The sequence below is a fragment of the Mandrillus leucophaeus genome, unplaced genomic scaffold (assembly GCF_000951045.1).
Source record: "Mandrillus leucophaeus isolate KB7577 unplaced genomic scaffold, Mleu.le_1.0 Scaffold693, whole genome shotgun sequence".
NCBI classification, from domain to species: domain Eukaryota; kingdom Metazoa; phylum Chordata; class Mammalia; order Primates; family Cercopithecidae; genus Mandrillus; species Mandrillus leucophaeus.
Window position 1 is genome coordinate 1,105,764 of NW_012107508.1, and position 14,460 is coordinate 1,120,223.

The following is a 14,460-nucleotide window of genomic DNA, read 5'->3' on the forward strand; positions in this document are numbered from 1 at the left end:
AATATCAGAAATAATCCAGCCTAACATGTTCTCAAAAGAGCCAAAATCTTGAGCTAGAAATATGTATTAATCAGATGAGGTTTCTATTCATCTTTGTATCTCCAGAAATGTAAGGCAATTCTGGGACGCAAAGATGAAAAACAGGCCAGGCATGGTGGCTCACACCTGTAATCCTAGCACTTTGGGAGGCCGAAGAGGGTGGATCACTTGAGGTCAGGAGTTCGAAACCAGCCTGGCTAACATGGTGAAACCCCTTCTCTACTAAAAATACAAAAAAATTTGCCAGGTGTGGTGGTGGGCACCTGTAATCCCAGCTACTTGGGAGGCTGAGGCAGGAGAATCACTTAAACCTGGAAGGCAGAGGTTGCAGTGAGCTGAGATCGTGCCACTGCACTCCAGCCTGGGTGACAGAGTAAGACTCTGTCTCAAAAAAAAAAAAAAAAAAAAAAAAAAGATGAAAAACAAAGATCCCTGCTGGAGCTTGCAGTCTCATAAGGAAACAGACAAGAGTCTCACAAGAGCACTAACACACCAAAATGGTCATTACAAGGACATCTAGTGCTGTCAGGAAATTATGGTTCTCAGAAAAGCACCTTGTAGCTTCAGGGTTTTGACATATCATCGCTTTACCTGAAACACCTTCCACCACCCTTTCTCCTAATTAATTCTTACTCCTTTCAAATCTTGGTTTGGCTTCCTTAGGGAAAACTCTGGACCCCAGAGACTAGATGAGGTCTCTGTTTTTATGGAACCCTGTAACTTCCCATCATACCATGTACCACAGTTTATAATCACATATTCCACTTGATGGTTTGTTGAAACCCCACCATCCTCAATACACTGTAAGTACCACAGGGTGGAACCTTGTCCGATGTACTCCCAGTGTGTCTCTTGTGCCTAGCACTGTATCTGGCTCCCCATACGGCAGCAATACACATTTGGTGAATAAATGAACAAACAGTATTTTTCTTAATTACTTAAGAAATTCTATATTATATCTTATCTTTGCTATAGCTATGATTTCCCTCCTACTGAGATTTTATTTTGATAATTTTTCAAATCTATTAACAGCTTCTGGTGATTTTAATTAGTAAAAACATATACAATAAATCTAGTTTATATCAGATGGTATAATATCATAAAACTAAGATTAGTCAGATTTGACCAGTTCAATTAGTCCCTAGCAATATGCTATGTTTTTTTCTGTGTAAATATGACTTCTTCCAGGATATCACAGAAAATAGTGGTTTAATTGGCCTGAAATCTGTTTGGTGCCCTAGGCAAAACTAGTAGTCTCCTGCCCCAGAACACAGACTGCACCATTCAGACATCCTAGCCACTCACAAAACTAGAGATGGCAATCACTTGCTGGTTTTATCTCCTTCTAAGGAAACTGCTTGAATCCATAGGCCCTGTTATCTAAAGCTGCCATGTTTCATGCTCTAGTCCCAATGCCATCACCACAACTGTAGAGGGTGAGTACAGCTGACTCAATGTCTGACTGAAACGCAAAAGGACAAGGTGGTCCAATCAGATTCCCTCCCCTGGAAACCAAAACCAGGAAACACTAAGAAAAAGACCCCATCAATGAGGGAACTGAAGCTAAAAGGATGCATAAGGTAGAGGAATGTTGTATGTGATATTTCTAAGTTGTGAAGAAGCAAAAAGTATGAGAAAAATAATGACAATTAAGCAGAAGCTATGGAGGAAGAAAGGATACACAGCAAAGTTGGTAATGAAAAGAGCAAAGCAGAACAGAGAGAAGCAGGAACCCAAAAAACACTAAGAACTGCTGTCAGTTGCTGACTGCTTTCCAATCCCAGTCCTCAGGAGTATGTGGACAAACAGCTTCTCTGTCTATCCTATTACTGCCATCATCACAGTAACTCTAACATCCAGGTAAATGACCACTGATTCTTGCCTCTAATACCTACTTCGGTATCCCACTCCCCAAACCGCAAGCCCTGCTACAGGAAAGCCACAATGGCTGCACTAACTGATGCCACCCCCAGTGTATGGCTCCCACCCTTTCTGCCTTTCTCTGAAGTGGCTGTCCTAGACTTTCCCATTTCCCTCAAAGCTCATCCAGTACCCCTTTCTCAGCAGATTCCTTTGAGAAAATGAGACCATTAGAGGATTTCAACATCCTGATCCTGATTATCTAAGGCTGTACCAATATTCTAAAACTAAAAGCAGTTTCACAGATACATAAACCTTCTTTCCTTTCATTCCCTATCCCTCATTTTCTCTAGTTGTTGAGATACGCAGATTATAGGTGATCTTCCCTCCTATTTTCCAAACAGTTTAGTATTAATATATTATTGCTGTTTGATCTAACTTTCAACTTCCAGTTAAAGTTTCATTTTACACAGGGAAATATATGACCTACAGTCAACCTACCACCTCTCCCAACTACCCTCTACTGCCAGTATATGGGCAGGTTACAATCATAGGCAGGACAGGGACATTTTGCTATCAAGATGAAATTAAAAATCAAACCTGTGATAGTTTTGTCTAAATCTTTTGGGTTTAATACTTTAAAAAACATATACTTTATATTATTATCATATAATATATATAATTATTATATTATATTATATTATAGGTATGTGAGGTGATAGAGAAGTCAAAGACAGAGACAGACTTGCTAAGACAAGGTGACCACTAAGTCCTGTAGCACATTTTTCAGAGAGAAGAAAAGAACCAGTAGTAACCTAATCAAACCTCACCGTGCTGAGGACAATTATTCATCTAACCTTTTTCCTGAAATCTCATTAGATAAAAAATTTTCACTTTCTGGACTATGATAGATGCTATTTAGAGGTTCCCTCACATCATCCTGAAGAGGATGCAATGGAATCAATTTACGAGCTTTCGGTTCTTTAGGATAAAGTACACAAAATAAAAATATTACAGGTATTGAAATCATGCTCATTTTAAAATCTAGTTTTGGAAGTATGTATTTTTAAAGATTTAAAACACCCTGACCTAATTTTTTTCTCTACTAGCTTCTATATTAAATACCCAAACTCAAATTTTCGACTTTTGTAATTAATTGCCTGAATATGAGATAAGCAAGAAGAAAAAGAAAGTTGTATTTTTTTTACAGGAAAAAATATTTACAGGAGGATTAAAAAGAGAAGTATGAGCTTTCCCAAAAAAGTAACTTTCATAATAATATACTTGAAAAGTTGTTTTAAAAGTATTTGTAATAATATTCTAAAATTAAAGGCAGTATTAGAGATCTTTCAATTAAATACAAAGTTAAATGTTACAAAATCAAGACTTTTACTAGGTTCATTTTTTGATTAAGAAAAGTAGCCAATACTCCACCACAACAATTAATGAAAAGAGATTTTGATTTTTTTTTTTTTTGAGATGGACTCTCACTCTGTTGCCCAGGCTAGAGTGCAGTAGAGTGATCTTGGCTCACTGCAACCTCCGCCTCCCAGGTTCAAGCAATTCTCCTGCCTCAGCCTCCTGAGTAGCAGGGATTACAGGCATGTGCCACCATGCACGGCTAATTTTTTGCATTTTTAGTAGAGACAGGGTTTCACCGTGTTCGCCAAGATGGTCTTGATCTCCTGACCTTGTGATCCGCCTGCCTCAGCCTCCCAAAGTGCTGGGATTACAGGCTTGAGCCACTGCGCCCAGCCAAGATTTTGATTTTTTAAAAAGTTAGTAAAACTTACAAATGTACAAGTGCAAAATATACACATACATATGTGTGTGCATATGTGTGTGATGTATGTACCTCGACATTATTTCTCGTTAATTCTCTTTTTTTTTTTTTTTTTTTTGAGACGGAGTCTCGCTCTGTCGCCCAGGCTGGAGTGCAGTGGCGGGATCTCAGCTCACTGCAAGCTCCGCCTCCCGGGTTCACGCCATTCTCCAGCCTCAGCCTCCCGAGTAGCTGGGACTACAGGCGCCCGCCACCTCGCCTGGCTAGTTTTTTTTTGTATTTCTTAATAGAGACGGGGTTTCACCGTGTTAGCCAGGATGGTCTCGATCTCCTGACCTCGTGATCCGCCCGTCTCGGCCTCCCAAAGTGCTGGGATTACAGGCTTGAGCCACCGTGCCCGGCCTCTCGTTAATTCTCAATAGCTTATTTCCTCTAAGTAAAGAATGCAAATTTGCTGATATATTTCCCCCACTGGGAAATGGCTATTTTTGCTCATGATAAAGTAATGCTAAGTCTTATGTAAAACTTCTATGATAAACCTGCCAACTCAGGTTCCACACAGTTCTAAGCAGAAGTCAGCTGAATTCCATCAGCACAAGCCAAGCCAGCAGGGCCATACTCAGGATGCTCTGCTCCCTCATGGAATTCATGCTTGGTCAGAGCATAACTTCTCAGCCCTAAAATCTACCTTTCATCTTAGTTCTGTTCAGTGCTCAAATTTTAAGGTAACAGAGTCGTAGATATATAAGTTTGGGTGTGGCAGGAGGAGAAAAATATTTGTAATTGCCATTAACTTTAAAAAATATATACCTGTAATCCATTAAAAGATGGAACAAAACAAACTCCTTCAGAATCCTCCAAACTTTTGGCCATTTTTTCAGTCTCAGCAGCATCTGTGAAAAGGTCTGCAAAAACAAACAAACAACAAAAAACCCTAAAACAAAATGAAGAGGTTGGAGAGGCACAAACAGAATTATATTACATGATAGTATTTACCTGCATCAACATTTATTATGAATATAATGTAAAAGACTGCTCACTTAAAAAGGTCAGCACAAAGACCATTCTGTTCTGGTACTATCTGAATTCTCATACTGCATAGGTTTACAGGCCCATAGAAGGGAAACAGGAGGTAGAAGGCCCTCTTAGATAGGCTCTGTATGCAGCAGGCCTTACTTTTTTTTTTTTTGAGTTGGAGTTTTGCTCTTGTTGCCCAGGCTGGAGTGCAGTGGCACAATCTCGGCTCACCACAACCTCCACCTCCCAGGTTCAAGTGATTCTCCTGCCTCAGCCTCCCGAGTAGCTAGGATTACAAGCATGCGCCACCACGCCCAGCTAATTTTGTATTTTTAGTAGAGATGGGGTTTCCCCATGTTGCTGAGGCTGGTCTTGAACTTCCGACCTCAGGTGATCCACCCACCTTGGCCTCCCAAAGTGCTGGGATTACAGGCATGAGCCAGCACACCCGGCCACTTTTTTCTTTAAAGATATTTGGGCTGTTTTAAAAAAATCAATTCTATGTAGGATTTTTGGCATTAAAAAATTATTCTCTGAAAGATAAGAGCCATCCTAGGTTTCTGATGAAAATATCATCTACCTGTAATATAATACCCAAGAGAATTAACTGAAATACTCCATCTAATAAGTTAAATAAGGGGCCAGTAACAGATATATTAAAAGTCAATTTTTTAAAAACAAGCAAACAAAAAAACCAAGACTTAATTAATTTAGTAAACTTTAACTGAAGTATATTATATACAGACAAAAAAATGCACAAATCCTAAGTGTATATAGCTACATGAGTTTTCACAGTGTGAATACACCCAAGTAACCCACACCCAGGTCAAGACACAAACTTCTTTTGTTAAACATCATACTCATGAGATTCATTTACACCGTTACATGTAGTTGTACTCCATTCATTCTCACCTCTATATAGTATTCCATTATGTGACTATAGACAATTTATCAATCTATTCTATTGGTGATATACATCTGGATAGTTCCTAGTGTTTGGCTAATAGAAATAGATCCCAATGAACATTCATGCACATTCTTTTTGGTGGACATATGTACACATTTCTGTTTATTGACACGAAGGAATGGAATGGCCAGTTCTAAGGTCTTTACATTTAGAACCAGCTTTAACAGATACTGCCAAATAGTTTTTCAAAGTGGCTCTACCAATTTAAGGCTCCTGCCTGCGGCACAAGAGTTCCAGTCTCCCATCTTCCTGCCAATAATTAGTATTGTCTATGTTTTTCAATTTAGCTATTTTGGTAATATTACATGGTGGTTTGATTTTGGATTTCCCTGCTGACTAATAAATACCCTTTCACTGGCCATTTGGATATCCTTGTTTGTAAAATGACTTCTGAATGAGTATGTAGTACTGAACAGCATAGATCAGAAGAAAAGACTCAGTCATAATAAATATTGCTGGCTTTAGAGACGCTTAAGTTGGTTCTATATCATTTTATGATTTGTTATACAACTAAATTAATATACTTAAATTCACTAAAGACATTTAAGGAGCACTTATATTAAAACTCAAGTTAATGAGGATCACTCAATCATAACTACAAATTTTACTCAAAATGACAGTTATCAAATCCGTAAGTTTCATCCATTTGTTCAAAATGTCCAGATAATGCATCAGAATATCTCTAGCACTTCAAATACTAACGTTAAAAACACTGGTTTTAAGCGGAGTATGGTGGCGTACCTGTAATCCCAGCTACTCAGGCGGCAAAGGCAGGAGGATCACTTGAGCCCAGGAGTTTGAATCCAGCCTGGGCAACACAGCGAGACTCCTATCTCTTTAAAAAAATTGGCTTTAAAATCTATACTTTTTTAATGAATCATGTCCAAACGTTCAATTTTTACAAGATAAGATGTAGGAAAACATACTAGACAGTTGGTTTGAGGAAAGTTTTTGGTAACTGATAAAGAAACAGAAAACAAAGAGAGATTATCTTATTCACATTCTTCACTGTTTCATCCCTTGCTTGAAGAATTTCTCTAAATAATCTTCCACTTGAACTGTTGTCAAATAAGTTAAATGATAAAAAGTCTTTCAGAGTAAGCGCACTCCATTCTCTCTCTCCCACTGAATGCAACTAAGAATCTTGGAGGAATAAATGGAAAAGCCATCTGGGGACTCCCTGTTTTTATATTTTCTCTGATATTGCTGGCCTAGACTCAGAGATAGCCTGAAACCCAAGGACTCAGATCTGTAAACTGAGTGCAAATATGAAGAGCTTCAATAGAAGCTCCTTTCTGGTCTGAGCAGTAGGAGACAAGGGTCTCTACAGGACAGAGTGGAGGGATTCTCATTTTTTGTTTTCTTTAGATTTTTTTCATTCTCTCAGACAATCCTATGGTAGCAGCCATGGCAGCCCAGTAGCACAGGCACATAAAACTGCAAGCTAAGAGTATGGGGGGAATCCCTGTTGCTTGCTTCTTCCCCCGCCACCGCTCCCCTTGGTCTTGCCTGCCCCTGGCAATCCTGTGGCTGCAGTGACAGCAGACAGAGCAGCAGAGGCAACCAAAACTCGAAGACAAGAGGTTAACAAAATCCCTTTTGCTTTCCCTCTTTTTTTCTTTCTTTCTTTCTTTTTTTTCTTGAGACAGAGTTTCGCTCTTGTTGCCCAGGCTGGGGTGCAATGGTGTGATCTCAGCTCACCACCACCTCTGCCTCCTGGGTTCAAGTGATTCTCCTGCCTCAGCCTCCTGAGTAGCTGGGATTACAGGCATGCACTACCATGCCCGGCTAATTTTGTATTTTTAGTAAAGACAGAGTTTCTCCATGTTGCTCAGGCTGGTCTCCAACTCCCAACTTCAGGTGATCCGCCCGCCTCAGCCTCCCAAAGTGCTGCGAGTACAGGCGTGAGCCCCCGCGCCCAGCCTTCTTTCTCTTACTTTGTTTCCTTTCTTTCCCTTCTTTCCTTCTCTCTCTCTCTGACCCCCTTTTTCTCTGTCTCTCATCCCTCTTGCCACGAGGCTAGGGAGGTAGAAGTAGTAGCAGGTGTTCAGTAGAGAAACTAAAGCACCAGCTTTCTAGCTAGAACACCAATATGGGGATCCCCTGAGAGTCAAAAGGTACCAGGGAGATTACTGAGAGAAAGGAGCTAAGGAAAAATTACCTTATAAAGGTTTTTATGAACTCCTCGTCTCGCTCTTGAGCTGCACATGTAAAGATCTGACCCTAAATAACAAGCCTAAGGCTTTGAGAACTAATCTCCAGGCAAACCACCACCCAGACTGACCACTGGGTGGCACAAATGAGGGGCAGATCCAAATAGCACTGCAAAAGCACTGAAAACTGAACTGACACTGGAACCACAGCCCAAAATGTGCATGTCTTTAATTATCGTATGTGAACAGCACTTCATTATAGTCATTTGATCATAAAATACCTGTACTTCTGTCCTTTGCCCGTTTTTGTCATGTTATTAATTTTTCTGACATATGCTACAAATTGTTATTACCAATTTGTCTTTTAATTTTGTGTATGGCATATCTCTCTTTACTCACTAATATTTTATATAGTTAAATCTATTATTCTTTTTCTTTATGGTTCCTGTCTTTAAGACCTAACCTTTTACCATTTTGATATCATAAAAATACTTTATATTTGCTTTTAATAGACATCATTTTATTTTAGTGTTTCATTTGAACAATCCATTTGCTCCCTACTAATCTGCAATCCTGTGGCATTCTTGAATTCTTTAGGTCTGGCCTGTGAAATCCATTTAAAAGACAACTTACCTAACTGTTGAGCCCATTTTATGGCAGTACCAGTGTCTCCTGCATTGCCTTCAGCTAAGCATACGACTTCTTGTCCAATCTTCCACCCAATTAATGGATAAAAGCCTTGCAAAGCAAACAATGAATGTAAGTCAAAGATATGCATAATTCATTTTAGAGACTTCTACAATGTAATGATTTGGTTATCTCAAAAAACTGCAAAGTGCCTCTGAAGTTAGACTGTGTACGTTCAAACTCCAGCCCTCTTACATTTACTAGCTGTAGTCTTGCAAGTTTCTAATCTTTTAGCTGCAGTTTCCTTAACTATAGAATGGCCTACCTCAGAGAGCTATGAAATGAATAAACTGAATTAACACATAAAAAGAACTTAGCACAGTGCCTGGCGCATAATATGAACAACAAATACTAGTATGTATTAGCTATAGGCATGTTTACATCTCTAGAAACATGGCAATAAATATTTTAATTGAGAAATAAAAGGGTACTATGAGATTGGTTTGCTAGAGAACTATGCTATTGTATTTATCTGTGGTTTTCAAACAAGGCTCCTAAATAGAAACAATCTAATAGAATTATCAACATTTTCTAACTTCCATCTTTATTTATTGATATTTAATAAATAGGATAAATTGTAACTACTTACCTCCAATAGTCTGTTGAAGGCTATTTCCAGTGTTAACATCCAAAAATGTCCCAGTTCCCATGGTTAATTTCACATCACCTGTCTGGAAGCAGCACTCTCCAAACATGGCTGATTGCTGGTCAGCAACCTACCAAAAATGTTCAAATGTAAATCCATTGCCCTTAACAGTGGCCAATTTTATTATAGCCCATTGTCTCACTTATTGCACTCTCATGATTAAACATCTTCTTTTCTTTTTCCTTTTCCTTAAAATAAAAAAAAAAAAAATCCCAAAGAGAATAGGGAGCAACAACCATAGAATGGGAGTCTCCCTAGGACTAATACTCTGCAGATAACTAACATGCCTCAGGAAATGTTTTTATTTTGTTTTTGTTGTTTTGTTTTTTAGAGACAGGGTCTTGCTCTGTCACCCAGGCTAGAGTGCAGTGAGATCATAGCTCACTGCAGCCTCAAACTTCTGGACTCATGTGATCCTCCTACCTCAGCCTCCCAAGTAGCTAGAACTACAAGGCAGCTAGGACTACAGGTGCACACCACCACACCCAGCTAATTCTTTTTCATCGAGATGGAGTCTCACTCTGTCACCAGTCTGGTGTGCAGTGGCACGATCTTGGCTCACTACAACCTCCAGCTCCTGGGTTCAAGCAATTCTCCTGCCTCAGCCTCCCAAGTAACTGGGACTACAGATGCACACCACCACGCCAAGCTAATTTTTGCATTTTTCGTAGAGAGACGGTTTCACCATGTTGGCCAGATGGTCTCGATCTCTTGATCTCGTGATCCGCCTGCCCCGGCCTCCCAAAGTGCTGGGATTGCAGGCGTGAGCCACCGTGCCTAGCCAATTCTTTTAAATTTTTTTTGTAGAGATGGGGTTTCACTATATTACCCAGGCTAGTCTCAAACTCCTGGCCTAAAGTGATCCTCTCAGATTGGTCTCCCAGAGTGTTGGGATTACAATCGTGAGCCACCGTGCCCAGCCTGCCTTAGGAATTTTTAATGGGTAACCTACTTCAAGACTTTTAAGTACCTATGAATAATCTTAGAAATGAAGGTAAGAATACAAATGATAACCCAAAAAAACAACTAAGATTTTTTCATTTTCAACTTACATTTGTTTCATTCATTAGTCAAAATAACTAACCCTCACAAATCTATTTTATTAAACAATATAAAACATAGGTAAATGTTTTGATATAAATAGATGTAAGTAAAAACCCATCTATTTCCCAACCCTGCATTTTTGTTAAAATAAAAATTGTAACATTTTGTTAATATAGTCAAATGTAGATACACAAACAGCAACATTTTAAGGATCAAAACTCATCTAAAGGCTGGGCCTGGTGGCTCATGCCTATAATTCCAACACTTTGGGAGACCTGAGGTCAGAAGTTCGAGACCAGCCTGGCCAACATGGTGAAACCCCATCTCTAGGAAAAATACAAAAATTAGTTGAGCATGGTGGTGCACACCTATAGTCCTAGCTACTCAGGAGGCTGAGGCAGAAGAGTTGCTTGAACCCGAGAGGCGGAGGTCGCAGTGAGCCATTGGTGAGATCATGCCACTGCACTCCAGTCTGGGAGACAAGAGTAAAACTCCATCTCAACAACAACAACAACAACAACAACAACAACAACAGTTCATTTAAAGAACTCTCTGTCACTAATAGGTAATTCTTCCAGCCATACCTTAATCTAACCCTGCACCTATGCCTAGATTGAATAAGACCGATCCTCTCTAAATGATAATGAATTTGTAACTTGGAAATTAAATTCACTTTCCCTCAGTTGCTCCCCCAGCTACTATGGAGACTGCCCATCTTGCAACAGGTGGTCTATACCTCCTGCTTAAGCTGCCACAGGAAATCAAAGGCAATGTGAAAGGACTCTTAAAAATCAAAAACAGGTTTGGCACAGTGGCTCATACCTGTAGTCCGAGCACTTGGGAAGGCAAAGGCGACGGAAGGCCCCAGTCTAGGAGTTCGAGACCAGCTGGGGGAATACAGCAAAATCCTATGTCTACCAAAAATACAAAAAATTAGCCAGGTGTTGTGGCACACACCTGTGGTCCCGGCTACTTGGAGGCTGCGGTGGAAGAATCACCTGAGCCCAGGAAGCCGAGGCTGCAGTGAGCCGTGATTATACCACTGCACTCCAGCCTGAGTGACACAGTGAGACCCTGTCTCAAAAAAAAAAAAAAAAAAAATCAAAAATGGCAAATATTTCATTCCTCTACAAACTTATTTACTGGTAGATGCTGGCTAAGGACTTTATTAAATGTACATACAATTTTCTCTATTAGTTTAAGTTGCCCTAATTACTGTTTGTGGTTACACTTTATCAAACAGAACATAAATACTCGCTCCATCACTGTGTTTTGTACCAAATGTAAACTAAATACTACTCAGAATTTTAAAAATCTTTAAAAAAATTTAAATTTTCTGATAAACAATATACAGGCAAGTCAGAAAAGGTTATAAAGTACTTCCATTATAGAATACTGGCTCAGTGGTCCCCTTCCCAAAAATATAGCAGATACTCTAGTCATATCCAGGCACCTTTAACTTAAAAAGAAAAAAAAAATACTTTAATCTTTACTCTGCCAAAGACATTCTGTTTCCCTTAAAGCCAGTCCCAATTATTCATACATATTACTTTAGTTTATACTATACAAAGGGAATCCCTCAAGTTTCCTACTTACCAAGGCAACTATTGGTATAGGCACACCAAATATCTCTTCATCCACTGATCCAAAATTGTGGCTTCAAACAAAATTCATTAAAAAGTTAGTTTATATTAGTTTTAAAACTCAGCGAATTGTTGTTTTGCATAAGCCAAAAAGTTACATAACGAACACACAAGTCCTTCAAACATGTAATAAAATGCTTTTCCCCACAAAACAAAATGAATTCAAGAACCATTGTGCTGGTTACCATGTCTGATGTTTATTATTACCTTGTGTCCCTCACGGGAGGTAGGAGAGAAAGTGGTATCGAAATTAGAGAGGTAATTATCCCACTCCAACACATCTGAGGATAAAAACATACCATCAGAATATGCATATTTACATATATCAAACCTCTAAACATATATCAAAAAATCATGTTGTACATGATATATTTGTCAATTAAAAATAATTTTAAAAATTTAAATCTATCTATATTACACAAAAATGTATGATTCAAAAAGAAGAAGAAAAAATTTTACCTTATATGGGTCAAAAAGTCCAGTTGTACTAGCATTTGAAAAATCTGTGGCATATACAGAACCTAAATTTAAATAGGAAAAATACATTTATTATCAGATAGTATAAATCAACACCTATCCATAGTGTATAATATAGACCTTTGTCTACCCTCAAATTCATTCCAAAATGTGTATTTTCTTTCTTTCTTTGTTTTTTTTTTTTTGAGATAGAGTTTCACTTGTTGCCCAGGCTGGAATGCAATGGTACAATCTCAGCTCACCACAACCTCTGCTTCCCAGGTTCAAGTGATTCTCCTGCCTTAGCCTCCCAAGTAGCTGGGATTAGAGGCATGTGCCACCACGCCCAGCTAATTTTATATTTTTTAGTAGAGATGGGGTTTCTCCATGTTGGTCAGGCTGGTCTCAAACTCCCAACCTCAAGTGATCCGCCTGCCTTGGTCTCCCAGAGTACTGGGATTACAGGTGTGAGCCACCGCACCTGGCCCAAAATGTGTATTTTCAATGTGAAGTCTCCAAAAGCAATTTCCCACTTAATATTTATGAACTTTTATAGTTGTGCAAAAGTACTTACATACATGTTGTCACTTTATGATCCCCCAGTTTAAAGATAACAAAGAGGCTCAAAGATGTTAATGTCACCCATAGTTATACCCACTAGCAAAATGGCAGATTTGTGACTGAACTTGTCTTATTATTCTTGAAATTAAGACTGTTCCCGGCCGGGCGCGGTGGCTCAAGCCTGTAATCCCAGCACTTTGGGAGGCCGAGAAGGGCGGATCACGAGGTCAGGAGATCGAGACCATCCTGGCTAACACGGTGAAACCCCGTCTCTACTAAAAAATACAAAAAACTAGCCGGGCGAGGTGGCGGCGCCTGTAGTCCCAGATACTCGGAAGGCTGAGGCAGGAGAATGGCGTAAACCCAGGAGGCAGAGCTGGCAGTGAGCTAAGATAGCGCCACCGCACTCCAGCCTGGGCGACAGAGTGAGACTCCGTCTCAAAAAAAAAACAACAAAAAACTGTTCCCCAGTCTTATATTGAAGTTTCATCACAATTTATCTAAAAATTGTCCTCCTCTTATAATAAATCTAGAATAAGTCTAGCTTTACTAGAACATGTTATTAGGATATCAAAGAGCAGTACGTCCGGAGTACAGGAAGGGGGGGAAAAAAAAAGTAACTTCTGGTCAGGTGTGGTGGTTTATGCCTGCAATCCCAGCACTTTGGGAGGCTAAGGCAGATGGACTGCTTGAGTCCAGGAGTTCAAGACCAGCCTGGGCAACATGGCAAAACCCTGTCTCTACTAAAAATGCAAAAAATTATCCAGGCATGGTGGCACATACCAATAGTCCCAGCTACTCAGGGGGCTGAAGCGGGAGGATCGCCTGACCCCCGGAAGCTGAGCTGCAATGAGCCATAATTACACCATTGCACTCCAGCCTGGTTGACAGAGAGAGACCCTAGCTCAAAAAAAAAAAAAAAAAAGCAACTTCTACTTTTTTCAGGCAAATCATTTCTCTTGATCAAATTTCAGTTACTTAAAATAGATCTTCCAGATCATCTTTACCTTTTGTGAGCTTATACAACAACCAGGTATCAACAGTTCCGAAGCAGCAGTTTTCTTCTTCAACTGCCTTTTGCACCTTGAAAACACAACGGCACAAAATCGATTCAAAAAGGCCAAATTACTAAGTGCATGATTAAATGCAGATCAGTGATACAATATAAACCCATTTTTATAAAAATTAATATGTACACAGAAAAAATTTCTAGAACATATTCCAAATGGTTCTAAGTGATTATTACATAGGGAATGAGATCTAGCCGGGGGAGAGAGGGAAGATTTTCATTTTCTATATAATATTTCTGAAAGGTTTTAGTTTTATACCAAGCATGTGTTAGTTACTTTTGTGTTTTTATTTCTTCTTTTAAAAAAAAAGCATATACATTTTTAGTTTAAACATACACTAGTTGGCTGGGTGCGGTGGCTCACACCTGTAATCCCAGTACTTTGGGAGGCTGAGGCAGGAGGATCACCTAAGGTCAGGAGTTCGAGACCAGCCTGGCCAACATGGTGAAACCCCATCTCTACTAAAAATGCAAAAACTGGCTGGGCACAGTGGCTTACACCTGTAATCCCAGCACTTTGGGAGGCCGAGGTGGG

The 14,460-nt window shown here is 39.4% G+C and overlaps 1 protein-coding gene across 1 annotated transcript in view; it reads right to left on the bottom strand.

The window, feature by feature from the left end:
* The window catches only part of GK5 (glycerol kinase 5 (putative)), a 72,470-nt gene that overhangs the window by 9,636 nt on the left and 48,374 nt on the right, over window positions 1-14,460 (bottom strand). The window contains exons 6-12 of the mRNA XM_012002662.1: window positions 13,864-13,939; window positions 12,299-12,360; window positions 12,047-12,120; window positions 11,793-11,853; window positions 9,096-9,222; window positions 8,453-8,557; window positions 4,493-4,587 (exon numbers count right to left, since the gene is read on the bottom strand). Of these exons, the coding sequence (XP_011858052.1) occupies window positions 4,493-4,587; window positions 8,453-8,557; window positions 9,096-9,222; window positions 11,793-11,853; window positions 12,047-12,120; window positions 12,299-12,360; window positions 13,864-13,939 (600 nt within the window). The remainder of the gene's footprint in view (window positions 1-4,492; window positions 4,588-8,452; window positions 8,558-9,095; window positions 9,223-11,792; window positions 11,854-12,046; window positions 12,121-12,298; window positions 12,361-13,863; window positions 13,940-14,460) is intronic.